The sequence below is a fragment of the Aspergillus oryzae genome, chromosome 6, assembly GCF_000184455.2.
Source record: "Aspergillus oryzae RIB40 DNA, chromosome 6".
NCBI lineage: Eukaryota > Fungi > Ascomycota > Eurotiomycetes > Eurotiales > Aspergillaceae > Aspergillus > Aspergillus oryzae.
This window is the reverse complement of record NC_036440.1, coordinates 2,497,542-2,512,281: the sequence shown is the minus strand read 5'-3', so window position 1 is coordinate 2,512,281 and position 14,740 is coordinate 2,497,542. Positions and strand designations below refer to the sequence as shown.

General features: G+C 49.7%; 6 protein-coding genes across 6 annotated transcripts; 2 read left to right on the top strand and 4 right to left on the bottom strand.

Annotated features, from left to right (window-relative positions):
* Positions 1 to 75: 75 nt before the first annotated feature.
* AO090038000433 (uncharacterized protein) lies at positions 76 to 1,404 on the top strand (the record flags this gene model as incomplete). Its single annotated transcript, XM_001825303.3, has 1 exon — positions 76 to 1,404. The coding sequence occupies one exon, from the start codon at positions 76 to 78 to the stop codon at positions 1,402 to 1,404; it is 1,329 nt and encodes a 442-aa protein (XP_001825355.3).
* A 374-nt stretch (positions 1,405 to 1,778) lies between these two features.
* AO090038000434 (putative mitochondrial carrier protein) lies at positions 1,779 to 3,009 on the bottom strand (the record flags this gene model as incomplete). The annotated part of the gene is made up of 3 exons (XM_001825304.1): positions 1,779 to 2,596; positions 2,660 to 2,846; positions 2,980 to 3,009. The coding sequence occupies 3 exons, from the start codon at positions 3,007 to 3,009 to the stop codon at positions 1,779 to 1,781; spliced, it is 1,035 nt and encodes a 344-aa protein (XP_001825356.1).
* Positions 3,010 to 3,457: 448 nt separating this feature from the next.
* Positions 3,458 to 4,783, bottom strand: AO090038000435 (putative eukaryotic translation initiation factor 3 subunit EifCh; the record flags this gene model as incomplete). The annotated part of the gene is made up of 4 exons (XM_001825305.3): positions 3,458 to 4,037; positions 4,132 to 4,601; positions 4,676 to 4,715; positions 4,776 to 4,783. 4 exons carry the CDS (start codon positions 4,781 to 4,783, stop codon positions 3,458 to 3,460), a joined length of 1,098 nt encoding a protein of 365 aa, XP_001825357.1.
* Positions 4,784 to 5,186: 403 nt separating this feature from the next.
* Positions 5,187 to 8,050, bottom strand: AO090038000436 (casein kinase II subunit beta family protein; the record flags this gene model as incomplete). The annotated part of the gene is made up of 4 exons (XM_023238297.1): positions 5,187 to 5,223; positions 6,898 to 7,268; positions 7,326 to 7,571; positions 7,991 to 8,050. The coding sequence occupies 4 exons, from the start codon at positions 8,048 to 8,050 to the stop codon at positions 5,187 to 5,189; spliced, it is 714 nt and encodes a 237-aa protein (XP_023093129.1).
* A 2,713-nt stretch (positions 8,051 to 10,763) lies between these two features.
* Positions 10,764 to 11,564, top strand: AO090038000438 (uncharacterized protein; the record flags this gene model as incomplete). Its single annotated transcript, XM_023238295.1, has 3 exons — positions 10,764 to 10,929; positions 11,022 to 11,329; positions 11,448 to 11,564. The coding sequence occupies 3 exons, from the start codon at positions 10,764 to 10,766 to the stop codon at positions 11,562 to 11,564; spliced, it is 591 nt and encodes a 196-aa protein (XP_023093130.1).
* Positions 11,565 to 11,789: 225 nt separating this feature from the next.
* cbhC (putative cellobiohydrolase) lies at positions 11,790 to 14,245 on the bottom strand (the record flags this gene model as incomplete). Its single annotated transcript, XM_023238294.1, has 7 exons — positions 11,790 to 11,834; positions 11,894 to 12,135; positions 12,193 to 12,450; positions 12,514 to 12,651; positions 12,733 to 12,986; positions 13,045 to 13,401; positions 14,055 to 14,245. 7 exons carry the CDS (start codon positions 14,243 to 14,245, stop codon positions 11,790 to 11,792), a joined length of 1,485 nt encoding a protein of 494 aa, XP_023093131.1.
* Positions 14,246 to 14,740: the final 495 nt, after the last annotated feature.

The following is a 14,740-nucleotide window of genomic DNA, read 5'->3' as shown; positions in this document are numbered from 1 at the left end:
GTTGGAACAGTAGCTAATGTCGCTTCTATAATATAGTCACGATCACGACAGGGAGACCTCCAAGACGATGCTGTCATGGTCGATGCAGACCCAGCTCAGACGAGTCCGGACATTGTTTCCGGACCTGATGACATGGCATTTGTGGAGGCTCCGAGGGAACGGCGTTTGAGACGATCAAATACCGCTCCCAAGAAACAGGAGACTGGCGGTCTTATGGGGCTGATCGGAACTTTGCGTCAACACATTCGCCCTGAACTGCCTGAACGCCAAAAGTCTAGGTCTTACAAGGACGAGGATGCCAAGTACATGACGGAGCCAGAGCGAGAGGACGCTCGGCGCCAGAGACGGGACGAGAGGAGAAGACGCGCAATGAGACCGGACCCTGACCGTGAGGGCTATGCTACCGATGCTGGACCAGCAATGGCTGTCCCGGAAATTCAGATAGAAGATGTCGATGCTAGGAGAGAGGCGCGCAGAGCACGGCGCGCTTCTCGACAGGGCGACGTTGATCCGTATCAAGACAACGAGTTTCAAGAAGCCGAAGAACGACGAGCAAGACGGCGGGAAAGGCAAAGGGCTCGTGAGCGCGAGATGCAAGAGATGCAACTCCGAGAGGAAGAGGAGAGAGCACAGCGACGCCGAGAGGAGAAGATGGCTCGTCGGGCTGCTCGTGAAGAGCGCCGTGCCCGGGAGGAGCAAGAAGCTCGAGAGGCGGAAGCGCAGGCACAGGAAGCCAGAGAAGTGGAGGCCCGCGAAGCTAGGGCTGCGGAACGCCGCGAACGGAGGCGGCAGGAAAGGGAGGCAGGAATATATGAGAACCCTAGCTACGACCCGAGATCCAGAAAGCGGCACTCGTATATGGATGATAGAGCCGCCAGGGACTTCTACATGCAGGGCGGGGACCCGGACAGGGCCTATCGCTCTCGCCGTCATGGAGACGACGGTGAACACGCTAGACGCCGAAGGTCCAGGGCGCCCGAGGAGACGAGACCTCTACCTATGATGCCTGGACAGCGCAAAGATAAGACCTCTTCTTGGGTTAATTCACAAGCAAGTGACCCCCCCGAGCCACCGCCGGTTGTGCCAACTATGTTGGACATGCCGCCTGCTCCGGGAGAGCCCATGGATGGGGCACACTCAATCTCATCGGACGAGGAGGCCCGACGCGACCTACGCCGGAAGGCAAGAAGACGGGCCAGATACCCCGGACTTACCGACCAGGAGATTGAGGAGGAGCGCTTGAGGAAACGCGAGGCTCGGAGGTCTGAGAGAGGACAGAAGAGCAGCTCCGGTAGTGCAGACTACGAACGAGACCGTGGAATGAGATATGACCGCTACGACCAACCACCTCCTAGTTCTGGAGGGAAGCTGCCTAACTGGTTTAAGAAACTTACCAGCTTTTAAGGGTACGCTTTACAAGACAGAACCTGCTTGATGAGCAGGGCTATATTCAACAGCGAGACGTGATGCCAGAAGAATGCTCCTTATATCTCAGTGCATTTGATGATTGGAATGACGCAATGACTATACACCAGAAATGTTGGAAATGAAACTTGATATTGAACTTGTATGCGTTGATGACTTGTTCAGCACCGTTTTTTGTTTACGAAGTTGTCTCTTGACTGAGATTTTGTACACCTGATGCATGTATGATAAATGATGAGAATAACCGAAGTCCTCTTCTCGACGAGTTAACGTCAATGAAATGAAACAAGAAAAATACAATTGTTCATGATCTATAATACAGGCTCTTTATTTACTGCCCTAACTAACCACCTTTACAACACTCCACCCTCATCCTCCTTCCTCCTCTTCTCCAAATACATCCTCCCGCCCTCATAAATCCCTAGATAAATACTCATCCCAAAAGCCGACCAAACCGACCTCAACGCACCTCCACGAAACAACCCCCTAAGGCCCTCCTCCTTCCACACTTCCCTCCCAACCGCCAACGTCCCCTTCACCTTCCTAACCGTCTTCTCCGTCCCCTTCAACTCCTCCCCGCCAGCCCCCAACATAACCCTCGTCTTAACAACATCAATCGGCGTCGTAACAACCGAAGCCACAGTCCCAGACACTCCAGCCGCAATCCCCGTCAAAACCGCCCTCTCAAACACCCCATTCCCATTCTTGCCTCCATTCTTGCCTCCATTCCTATCACCATTTCTCCTCTCCCGACCCCTCCAAGAAACAAGCCACCCCCTCACCCCCTCAAAAATCGGAAAATGCAACCCCGTAAACGGCAGATTCCTACCCACAAGCGCCGTATACCCACTCCACAACTTCCAAGGCCTGTGTCTGAACTTTGCCAAGACCTGGATTGTAGCGCCTTGTCTGGGTGTCTTTGTGCTGGTGGGGGTTGGGGAGTTCATGTCCAGGACTTGGGCGTTTTGCTTCAGGACTTCTGCAGGGGTGAGGATTGCGCAGGAGACCATTTCACCAAGGGAGGAGGAGAGGGCGTGGATTAGGGGTGTGGGGAGGGGGTGGGTGAATGGGAGGGGGTTTTGGGATGAAGATTGGGATTGAGATTGGGACTGGATGGAGGAGAGGGTTAGGATGTGTTTTGAGCTTTCGTAGGTTGTGAAGAATGCTCCTGCTTTTTTAGGTCAGTTCTTGTGGTTGTGATTGTTGGGTGAATGGTGAGGTAGAAGAGATGTACATGAAGGTACCGTTGCGAGTACAACGCTCCATACGCCCTGGTATAACCCCCGGAAGAGGACGTCTCGTTTAATAGCGCCTGTTGCGTCTTTGTAGAGGTGGTTGTAGTTTGGTGATTGGATGCGCGTTTTGAGTGTGTCCATTGGGTATACTAGGAAGTCGACTGTTACGGCTGCTAGGGCGCCGGCCTTTTTTGTTTGTTAGTTAATCCATTGAGGGTTGGTTCTATTGGACTTCGTTTGAGGTTGCTAGGAGTTGGATATGGGGATGTTGTGTATAGGGTGCAAGATAGGGCATGATGTGGTGGAGTATATGACTTACAACCCAGATATCGAGGCTACTGTTATCCATTGTATGACTAGGGGTATGTATATTGAAATTGAAGAAATATCTATAAACAACTAGTGGAAGAACTGCAGAAATGAAAAGATATCGACTTTGATCTTCTTCACGATAACAGGATCTTATCTAATCGGTTATCGATGCCATGATGAGGTCATTGTACTTATCAGCATCACGTGTGGCAGACATGCCCTAGCAAGATTAGGGCATACCCCATCCATTCATCGGTTGATGTAGAGAGGACTTGCGCAGGACAAATGGATACGAAGGTTGGAGATGGGTGAGGTAGGTAGGAACCAAAGACAGTCATATCCCGTAACTCTATTCGTCACTGGAATAAACAAACAGACATATTAACAGTCAGATACAGAATTTTCCCTCCCTACGCCGTAAGGTCATGCATGCAATTCCCAGAATCCCCAGTTGAGACAAATCATCACCAGTCACCGCCTCTCCTCTATTTGGCGGTCTCTCCGGGCAGCAGGTTTCCCTTAACCGCAAACATCTTACCCGTCGTCGCCGAAACGAAGCTGTCGATCTGGCGCGAGTACTGCTCCACTTGCCGGGTGTTGAGCATAGTCTCGAGGCGGCTGGGCTCCTGGGGAAGCTTGAACAGACGCTGGTACTCATCCTCGGGCAGGAGAGGCTGCTTGAGGGCCGCACGGCTGGCGTTCTCGGCCTTGCGCTTGGCTTGCCAGGCGGTGATCTTGGCCTGCTCACGAGCAAGCGAACGCTGATAGTACTGGAAGTTGTTGGTCTCGGTGTGGTGGGTCTCGATGCTGTCCAGCAGAAGGTCGCAGTTCTTCTCGAGGAAGGGGTCGATGCTGAGAGACAGGTTGTCGAAGTTGGGGGCCAGAACGCTGTCCTTAACGAAGGAGCTCTTCTCCAGAGCAGCCAAAGAGGGGGGAAGGTCGGTAGGAGTGGACTGGCTGGGGCACTGGAGCTGGTGGATGAAAGTGGTGATCAAATGAGAGTTGTGAATTTCAACTGGAAGCTCAACGAAGATGTCCTGGTGTCTCAGAGAGGACTTTTGAAGCCTGGAACATGTCAGCATACCGTCAAGACCACCCAGAGCACACGTATAGACTGATAGAACAGACTAAACCATGCCAACGCGGGAAAAAAACATACTCCTCAGAGGTGAACTTGTTCTCCTTGAAAGCAGTCATGAACTTAGAAGAAAGGCGGAAGGCCCGCAGGCTAAGGCTTCCCTGGGCACTGCGGCTGACATCGTGCACAAGAGCAACTGTCCGCTCGTTCATCTCCTTCTGGTAAAAGAACTGGTTCTCGATCACGTTCATGTTGACGAAGTTACCCATGTTCGCGCTGGTGTACCAACCGACGTTGTTCGCATCGACGTTGACCTCCCGAAGCATGCGGATCATCTCAGCCTGGTAAGCCACGTTGGCCTTCGCACGAGGGGCAGCAGCAGCCGGGTTAGGGGCGGCGTTGTCGAAGTGCGAGTCGGCGGGCATCTCAACGACCGGGAATGGGAAAGAGTTCGTGATCTCCAGGGTACCGTCCACGTCCATGCCGACGATCGAACCGGTCGCAGTCGTCGGGAAAGACTGAGAAGAGTGCTTGATGATCTTCATGACCACCTATATGCGAATTTTGTAAGCATTACTGTCGCCGTGAAAATAGCGGGGGTGATTTTTCGCGGTCATTATCGTACCAAGGCATCGACCTTGACGGCCGTGAGGGGAACTTCTTTCCTGGTTTAATCATTAGCAGCCATTCTAGAGAAGCGATTTACAGCCAGCGACAAGACTTACTCCGCCATTTTGGATGTGCTGCCCAGGTATACGTTCGACGGCGACAATGGGTTGACAGTCGGCGGCGATGGTTTGTGTGGATTGAATTCATCAATTTCCCACCGCCTAATACCCGATGCGGTTTAGCGCGCCAAGACTCTCACGGGATCAGCCTGGACACTTTGGGAACGACAACAACATCGGCTTCAACAATATCCTGCCATGCTAATATTTTCAGAAAGAATGGATTTCTCTTGTCGCATACTCCCTGATGATGGCCAAAGTATACCATATGTCAACCTTTCTGGGTTGTCGCAGGTTGAGCTTATCAATCATGATACTCTATAGTGCTCCGCCGAACAACATTCCTATTAACTACTAAGCAGCCTCGCCTCTCCCCTCCGTTTAAAAAGGACTAACAAGCCGTTCCCCTCATTGCCCTCTCTTCCCAATAATACATCCTTGAGAACTAATAAAAACATTTATCGCAAACAACCACTGAAAATGCCCACCGAAACATTTAACTATGGCGAAGAGCACGCCCTTCAAACAGTGACTGTGACTACCTTATCAGAGACACTCGACAAAAAATTCTGGATTATGTACATACTTCTTAATCTACAATCAATCTACAATACTTCTACAGTCGATATACCTACTAATATTATAAACCCAGCTTGATCCATGGCGGCGCCTGGCGCGACCCGAAGATAGACGCCATCAACTTCTCCAACCCCGCCATATCCAAGCTCACCACTTCCCCAAAATACGCCGACGTTCTCCCTCACATCACAGCATTCGCATCCATTTCCTACCGTCTCAGCCCCCATCCGGACCATCCCCAGGACCAGTCGAGCACTAATCCCCGAGACTACCGCGGCTCCAAACACCCAGACCATATCAATGACGTGCAAGCAGCCATAGCCTTCCTGCAGCGCAAATATGGCTTCGAGGAACGGTATATACTCGTCGGCCACAGCTGTGGTGCTATGTTGGCGTACCAGTCGGTGATGGGCCAGTTTAAAGCTGGCATATCGCACGGTCCGGTAGCTGTGGCGGGTTTGGCAGGGATATACGATTTGAAGAAATTCCGGGATACTCACAAGGAGATACCGGCGTATCAGGAGATTGTGGAGGGGGCTTTTGGGGATGATGAGGCTGCGTGGGATGCTGTATCTCCTGCCGTGGTCAAAGGGGCGGATGGTATTGAGGGTGGGTGGACTCATGGGTCTTTCGCGATTCTGGCGCACTCGTCTGATGATTCGCTTGTGGATGAGACGCAGGATGAGGCTATGGATGCTGCCCTTATCGGTGGGTGGTGGAAACTGCAGTCTGAGGACAAACTGAGATGTGTTACGCGGATGCCTCTAGAAGGTGAGCACGATGAGTGCTGGGAAAAGGGCGATGGGCTCGCGGAGGTTATTGGCTATGCTATTGAGAAGCAGTTGGAGATAACCTACGAAGAAGAGCCTGAAGAGCCTGAAGAGTCGAAATCACCTGTTTAGCCAAGCTTTCGTTATGAGGGTTTGACCTCCGATGAACCCCTACAATGATGCAGACCATCAAAATGAAGTGCATGTTACGGGAAGGTTAATTGCATTGGCAATTCATATTACATTTGCCATAAGGTGAATTATGGGTTATGAAACTAGTAAACATCAGAAGAAAAGAAATTAGACCAGCCATTTTCAAAGCTTCAAACGCCCACCAGTGTTCGTCATCATAAATTCAGAGTACAGAACTGAGAGAAGGAGACCGTTCGTACGCCCACTATTGGAGGACAGCAAGCCATAACGAAACGGCAGAAGAACATGCCACATGAAGGGAAAGCCTCAGTCGAGAGGTGTTTGGGGAAGGTGAAAGTTGCAGACAAGTATTTCGGATAGAAGAGGACGGGATATGGGATATTTTCATGCGATAAGAAGAGGGGTAATTCGTGAGTCAAGAGCAGCCAAGGTCAAGGCAGGGTGAGCATTGGTATCGTCAAAACCAGACAGAACATTATAATCGAAGAATGGCCACTCAAACGCCCATATCCATACGGCCGGAGGCAGCATCGCCCACAACCCGCTCCTTTGGATCAAAGCCCTGATCTTCTTCGTCGTCATCCTCATCATCCTCCACTTCCTCATCTTCAACGTACTTGACTTCCATGCCGGCATCACGAAGACGCGACTTCATGTCCTCGCGGTATTGATCCTGCCAGCGGGCCAGGGCAGCAGCTGCATGAACTTTGAATCCGTAAATACGAGGCTCATAACGGCTGGTACTCTTCTCAGGGACCAAGCCTGGGTACACCTGGAAAAGCATGCTAGGGAAAGACGCTCCAAAATAGGCACCGTCGATAGAAGCATGGCGAGAGGACTTGGGGTTGTAGAGATCTTCGCATTTGGGGCAGTAAAGACGGACAGTGCTCATGTTCGGAATGTCGTGTTGGCCCATAGGCAAAAGAGGTTGGCCTTCGCACATAACACGGGGACATTTGCCGAAGTCGCCCTTCTTGTACTTGTCGACCTAGACCTCAGTCAGAGAGATATGCTACTGTGATTACATTCTCGAATTAGTACATACCATCTTAGTAAGACCACGGGTGGTGACAATGTATCTTGCGTGGACGAGTCCGTAGAGATGACGCGCCGACTTTTCAATCTGTTCGCGCAGGTCGTCATCCGCATCGAGGTCAAACACATCAGTCACCAAATCTAAGGCGTACTGGTAGTATGGCACCTCAGTGTTGAGGCCAGTAAGGTTAAAGCGATCGGTCAAATATTCCTCATCGATTTCGCAGAAGTACTCGTTTCCACGAGAGGAGATGAACTGTGTGCGCCAATTAGCTGTGTCGTCAGAACTCGGTGGCAGGTAAACAGGGAGTCTCTGGCGTGAGGAGCGAAGAGTAGGATCGGTCCTAAAGTAATTGGGAACCACAGAAGGTGGAGGTGGAGTGCTAGACAGCTCCAGCTGCTGCTGACTGGACGAGGGAGACGCCATCTTTAGACTGCAGACGTAGAAAGAAGGTGAGGTGATTCATGGAGCTGTGGAGTCGAGCAGAAGTGGCATCGCTTCCCGAAATGGAAATGTGTTCCTCCTTCGTGCTGCCCCTCTCCGTCCTGCTGCCACTGCCGCTGCACCGTCCAGTATCACCATGCGCCATGCACCTTCCTCCACCTACAACCAAGTCGCATCCCCCATCCAGTCGCACATTGGCGCAATCGACGGTGAAATAGGAAATGACTCACCCAATCTCTCCAGTAACTGGTATAGTCACTATCAGTCTCACTGTTGAAGTCCTCCATCATTTTGCCGGTGTTTCGTTCAAAGAAAAGGCAGGACTTTCTGTTTCGAGTTTCTGGATCTTAAAGGTAAGATTATTTTCTTGACTTTGCCTGTAGCAGTTGCTGAGAGATAACTGGGTCAGACCCCAGGGCAGGAGAACCCTCAGAACCACACAGCTGGAATAATCTTCCTCGGAGACTCCACGGTCACAGCTCGAGTAATATAATGGAGGAACGTCAAGGGTCGTGGGATTCTTGAGTGGTTGCAGTGTGTGTCTCTTCCGTATGCCGTTGTTACTTATCAGTGGATTATCTCTACAGGATTAGCGCGGGGTTGGCGGTGAGGTTATTGTCCGTGCTTTTAATCACCGCCTTTGTGGTGATCTGGGGTATCAACGATGAACCCTATTAACCCTATGAACCCAAGCAGTCAGACATGCAGTGATCTTAACACAAGATTATTGTCATCAGATATGGCTATACTTTTACCATTCCAGGCTGGGACTATATCTAAATACCACATCGTAACCTTGCAGCCGAGAAATGATATCTCTGAAGTCGGCGCCTCCTATGTGGATCAACAGGAGACTTCAAAAGAATTATACTTCTTGCCTTTTGAGTTGAGCTTCTATTGTGCTATTTAGTAAAGAGCACTTATTGGGTCTTTGCATATCAAGAATATGACGACTATCTTCATCTATAGACTATCGAACGGTGCCAGGCTCAGCGGCTACTCTCGAAATGATATAGTATACCATTCTGTAGATAGAACCCCAGAAGACGCTGGAGGATTTTGGCGTTTAGGCCTAGATCTCTGTCTCTTCGGCGAGGCCTGCATAAGCAGACCTTTAGTGGTTCGATCATATTAGACGATGAGCTTCTTGATTGATTGATGATTGATAGCCAAGATTCCAGGTTGATGATAGCCGAACCTTTAATACATCCCAATTTCACGTTGCAACTCAGCTTTTTAAACTAAATAAACAAAGCTAATCATGCAAGCACCTTAAATAAAAAGGCACCCACATTCCTTCCACATCACACCAGCGATACCCACGCTCTTTTTCACACTGAGCACAACTGCCCAAACGACCAAACGTAACTTTGTGAAGTGTACAACGCGTGCGGCCCCGGCTCCGAGCTTCGTGTGGATAAGGCACGTACATGGCCTTATAGTATGCCCGACATCTCTCGGAGACATTCTCTTCAGCTAACCATGTATCGAGAAACAGGTTACGTTCCTCTGGTGTAAAGGGACGACCCTGGGCTTCCTCTTGCTCCTTAACGAAGGCACGGCATTCTTCGAAACCGATAAAGCTCATAGCGGCACACTGATACGTCGGTAAAGTTGATAGACTCTTAGAAATTGTGGTGCAATGAACAAGAAAATGTTAGGCTGTGAAAGAGACAAGGGGGAACCACGGCATTTATATACCTACAAGCTCTGGCACATCGTCATGTGTAACGCGTGATAAAAAAGAAAGAAAAAAGAAAAGAACAAAGAAAAGAACAAAGAAAAGAACAAAGAAAAGAACAAAGAAAAGAAGAAAAATAAAAAGAAGTCCTAGATTAATTTACTGTGCAGTTGTGAATACACCTGCAATATCAAGAACATCCCTTGTTCTGACAAGTGGCAGTGAATCTGGAGACCACACCACTTAATCACTGTAGTAAGCAATGTAAATCCCACTCAGTGGAGACAAAGACCACTTGCTGGTCATATTAACTTATCAATTCCTAGTTGGGAAATAGACAGCGCAAGTTTGAAGGCTGTTGCAACGGAGAGGACTATTTAAAGGCCCTCTGATTTTTTATCTGGACCTTTCTAGGGTACTCTTACAACTGACTTCATCACCATCACCACCATCACCACCGCCATCTTCTACAAACTAGCCATGGAGCTAGCGACTTTGGCTGCAATGATGCAGCAGCAGTTCGATCGCCTCAAACAGGGCGTCGACAACCTGCAGGAGTCCCTGAACACGCGAGTGGATAACTTGCAGTGTACCCTGTTTCAGCAGAGCAACGAGCTACAAGATTCCTGACCAGACGTATCGATGAGACCATGGATCGACGGTCCGCAGTATCACAGGAGTCATTGATCCAGCGCTCAAACCAGTTAGAGGAGTCGCTCATCCTGCGATCGAATCAAATACATGACTCTATGCTCCAACGCGCCAACGAGTTTTAGGAATCTCTGACCAAGCATATCGATGCGACTATAATTCGACGCGTCAGAGAACTGGATATTTCCCTATCGCAACGAAACGACGTGTTCCAGGATTCCCTGACCAGACGTATCGATGACACTATGCTTCGGCGGTCCAACGATTTACAGGGGTTTTTGGCTCAACGTTTAGATGACACTATTGCCCAGCGAACGGAGGTATTACAGAAGAACTTGGTCCAGGAGATGTTCAATTTCCATAACAGCGTCATTAGACCGCTGTTTGATGGAATACATGGGAAACTCGCAGCTCATGATAGGGATATCCAGCGTGAGTTCCAGAATGTCAACAAGAGATTCAACCGCGTGGATACTAGGATCGATACCTTGGACATGGATATGAAACGAGAATTCAACAATGTTAACGAACGTTTTACTCATATGCAGGACTGGCTTGATAAAGTTGAGACCAAGGTGGAGCAACTGGAAGTTAAGATAGACCGGGTCGAGGCCAAGATTGGTTGATTGGAAGACAGGTTGGACAAAGTCGAAACCAAGGTGGAGGTCCAGATGAGCAATTTTGAGGGAATCCTCTGGAACTCCAAAATTGCCTTTCTCAATCAGCGAATATTCCCATTACAGGTGTATAACTCGGATGCATCGCCAATGCCAATCCCCGTGGCCTCTTTCCCCCCTACAACATTAGGATTCTATTACCTGAAGGAAGGCAAACATTGTATGTTGTCTCCGATGAAACCACTGATACGTGTTACTAACACCGTGAAGAGTTCAGGTTGAAGGACCTCATTGAATACTATCGACTGCAAGACGAGGTAATCCAGGCAACTGCGGAAGACGATGACTCATTCGCAGACACTGAGCTGGAGTACACGGAACAGGAACTGGAGCACGCTATCTCGTCAAATGCATGGGGCGTTCTTGTTGTCCTAGGTGGGCGGATTGGTATCGATTGTGATGCACTGCATGATCGAGTCATACAGTTCCATGCACAGAAAAATGCTTCATCTAAGCGAGATGCGAGCGATCTGAGCGGCACGAACAAGTGGGCGGCCAAAATACATCACCCATTACCGGTCCGAGTCCAACCTGCATCTGAATCCCAGCGAGAGGCAGATGTACGCGAGCCATCTGCCTTTAGTGGACTATGTTGGGAATTTGACTCAGAAAAGTTCAAGCAGTCTCTTGACCCTGCACTCGGGGTAGCGAGGCTCTCGTTACGCCTGTCCAAAACAGTGCTTGAATGGTTCTTGCAATCTCCAAGGAGAACCGTGCGGGCACGACCCAGAAGGTGGTTCCGATAATTCTCTCTTCTATGGGGACACAGAGATAGCGATTTCTACATCTCAGTAAAACAGAGACAGAGTTCGTCGAGAGATGAAGTGTCACAGTTGGGCCTAGTTAGCAATTTCCTCTGTAGATATGATAACCATATAATGGTGTTACCAGCTCTTTGTTTATAGGATCTCTTTGTTAAACAAAGGCAAATCATTGTGGCATTTCCCTAGTGACCCTGCACTACCATACATGACCAACCCAAACGCACCAGCCTCCTTATCGCTTAACCCCAGACCCATCTTACAAGGAAGGGTTAGCGTTCTCAACTAGCTGTTCGAAATAAGCCTGCAGACGCATATTAGCATCGTCTTATTCTCAAAGAAATACATCCGAAGGGTTCTCACCTGGAACCAAGTACCAGCCTCAGGAGCAGGCGTCAACGCATCAGCATATCCACAGTGAGCATCGTAGCGCTCCGCAGAGGTATCCGAGGTACCGTCACTTTCACCACCGGGCTTAACCCAGACGAAAGCATCGACGAGCTCATCTCCAGTATCGGTGGTAGGACGGACACCGAAACCAGTGTTCTTCACGTTACACCAGTCGCCCCATTGGCTTTGGCCGGTGGGTTGGTTTCCATTGCGGCCTGTGTGAATTTGTTAATGAAATGTTAACAATGCGGAAGATGATATTAAGGACATACCCGTATCAACGATGAAGTGAGCATCGAAGCCAGCACTCTTGAGCTGCGGGGCGAAGTTGTTGATGTAGGTCTTCTCGTCGCAGACGGTGCTGCCCTGTGTATATGAAGGGCATGAGTCGATGGAGAAAGCGTTGTAGTTCGCTACGTTGGTGGCCAGACCGCGCACAGCGGCGGGGGAGGATGCGTTCTTGTATACGGAGGCGTAGAGCTCGGCTGCTGGGCCGATGTTGGCGGGCCAGCCTAGCCATCCTGCGTGGCCTGTTGCTTGTTAGATTGGTGGCCGACAGTATTGTCTGGGGAGTACTGGGGAATGAGACGCACCGGCATCAAGATACATAGCAACGTTGGGCAGGTTCAACTGCGTCAAAGCATAGTTGGTACATTCCAGATAGGCGTCTTGGGCGTTGGCACACTTTTGCACATTCAGGTTGGTGACCAGGTTTGCTAGACTGTCGGGTTCTGGTGGGCGAATTTTGTTAGTTATTTATTCCAAAGGATCACATCTGGTGTTATTTGTTGTGGAAAAGTATGTATACTCACCGATGACCAAGATAATCTGGGTGTCCGAGTACTTCTCAACCTGCTCCCGGATTGAATCAATATACGCCTTGTACTTCTCGACACCACCATCGCTAATCAGGAACTCTCCATTACTGGCCAATGCCGCACAGTCACGGTCAGGCAGATCGTAGACGACGAAGATACCGGCGGTTGGGGGATTCGCTCCAGCGGCGTTCTTGGTCTTGATATCCTCGAGGAACTCGCCCATCTGGGGGACTTTGTCTGTAGTGTCACTGGAAGGTTGTTTATTAGCGATTGCTTTGGTTTAATCGTATAGAAAGGTGATCATACAGCCAGTGGAATGAGGGAACATTCGCTGCAGCGCTGGCTTTCTCAGCTAGCGAGCCGGTCATGGATGGAATGGCAAGACTCTCAACCTCAGACTTGTAGTAGGGGTTCACATAGAGATCATATCCCTCGAAGGGATTTCCGCCTGCTGTTGCCGTAGGAGCAGGGCCGCTTGACGCCGGAACGGACGACGAAGGAGATGGGGTGACGCTCGCTTGGGGAAGAGCCGTGGCAGCGGAGAAGAGCAAGGGTGACAAAGCCACCAGGGCCTGCATGTTGAGGGTATGCATAATGAACAGATAGGATAACTTGCTATTCACACTGCTCTGGAGATGGTGAGTTGGTGTACCGAACTCCGGACTGGAACAGGATGTGGAGTCATATTTATATGCATTTCTCCGTCTAAATGCATGCCATTCAGAAGAACTGCCGGAGACCAAAGTAATGTGATTCGGCTAAAGGCAGATGTCACCGGGTCTTCAGTTCATACATCCCATTTGATCCTTCTCATTTCAGATGGAGGTGTTGCCGCTTCAGTAGCCGAGGCGGATTCTCCCCGTACCGGAATGGGAGCGGAGTGGGTGATCGTCATCACATCGGTACTTCTCAAGGCTTAGTGCGATTGTTTATTGTTTGTACCTGGCAGGTCAGGAAACTTTCACATTCAATTGACCGGATATAGCGTCCTGGAACTATTGCGTAGACGCGTGTAAATAGGCTATGTGTTGCCCGGGACCAAAGCCGACACCACAGGCAGCATCTTATGCCGGGATAGTGCAAACAAGTGATCAATACCCTTATGATCCCAGAGACTTGTTAACAATATCTGGGAAAATTATTATATGGAAAAAGCCCTACAATGCAGACTTTAATAACTGAAGAAACCCCAAACATTTCTTGTTTCATGTACAGGGCTGTCAGCCGGGAAATGTGCATAATTTCTCCGTCTAACTAGAATGATCAACGACTGAGTATTTCCGGAACAAGGAATCCAGGAACACAACCACACATACCTAGGTACCGTCGTCACTGGCTTTAGGCTTTGCTGATCTCCATCTGAGATGCAGATGTTGAGACACACTCGGTCCGTGACTTGTGTATGTAGCTGGAAAGAGCTGTCCGTCAGATGGTGCCAAGATGCGGAGTAGTTTCTGCAAGAAATCATACAATTAAATGTAGACGGCTCCACGGGCCGAGTTGCCATGGGGAAGGACCGTCAATAATATACTGGGCTTAGAGCTTGCCACCGCCTGCCTGCGGGCAACTTACCTGCCTGCTTGCCTGAACCCTGAGTCACCTTCAGATCTAGAAGAGGTGCAGTCCAAAGCCTTTGGCTTGTATCGGAGCTTTTCGCCAAATAGCACTTCGGCTTACGGAGTAAGCTTCTGGATGCACCAAGAGGTCACGTTGCAGTCTATTAAGCCTTGTCGCGAGATATTCAATTTGTAAAGTTTGCAGAAATATTATACCTAATTAGTGTACGATTATGGAGCTTCGATAGATCAACTTGATACTAGTAGTATCTCCAAAATCATTTCATAACCTCAAATACCCGTTTTCGTAAGGGATAGGTTTATATCTCTAGAGACTCAGTCCAGAGGGAGATGGTGTCCAGCGTTGTACAGAGACAGCCCAATACCCCTCAGTCCGCCTTGCGCTTCAAAACGCCTCACAATGTCCACCTTCCTGATCAGGCATC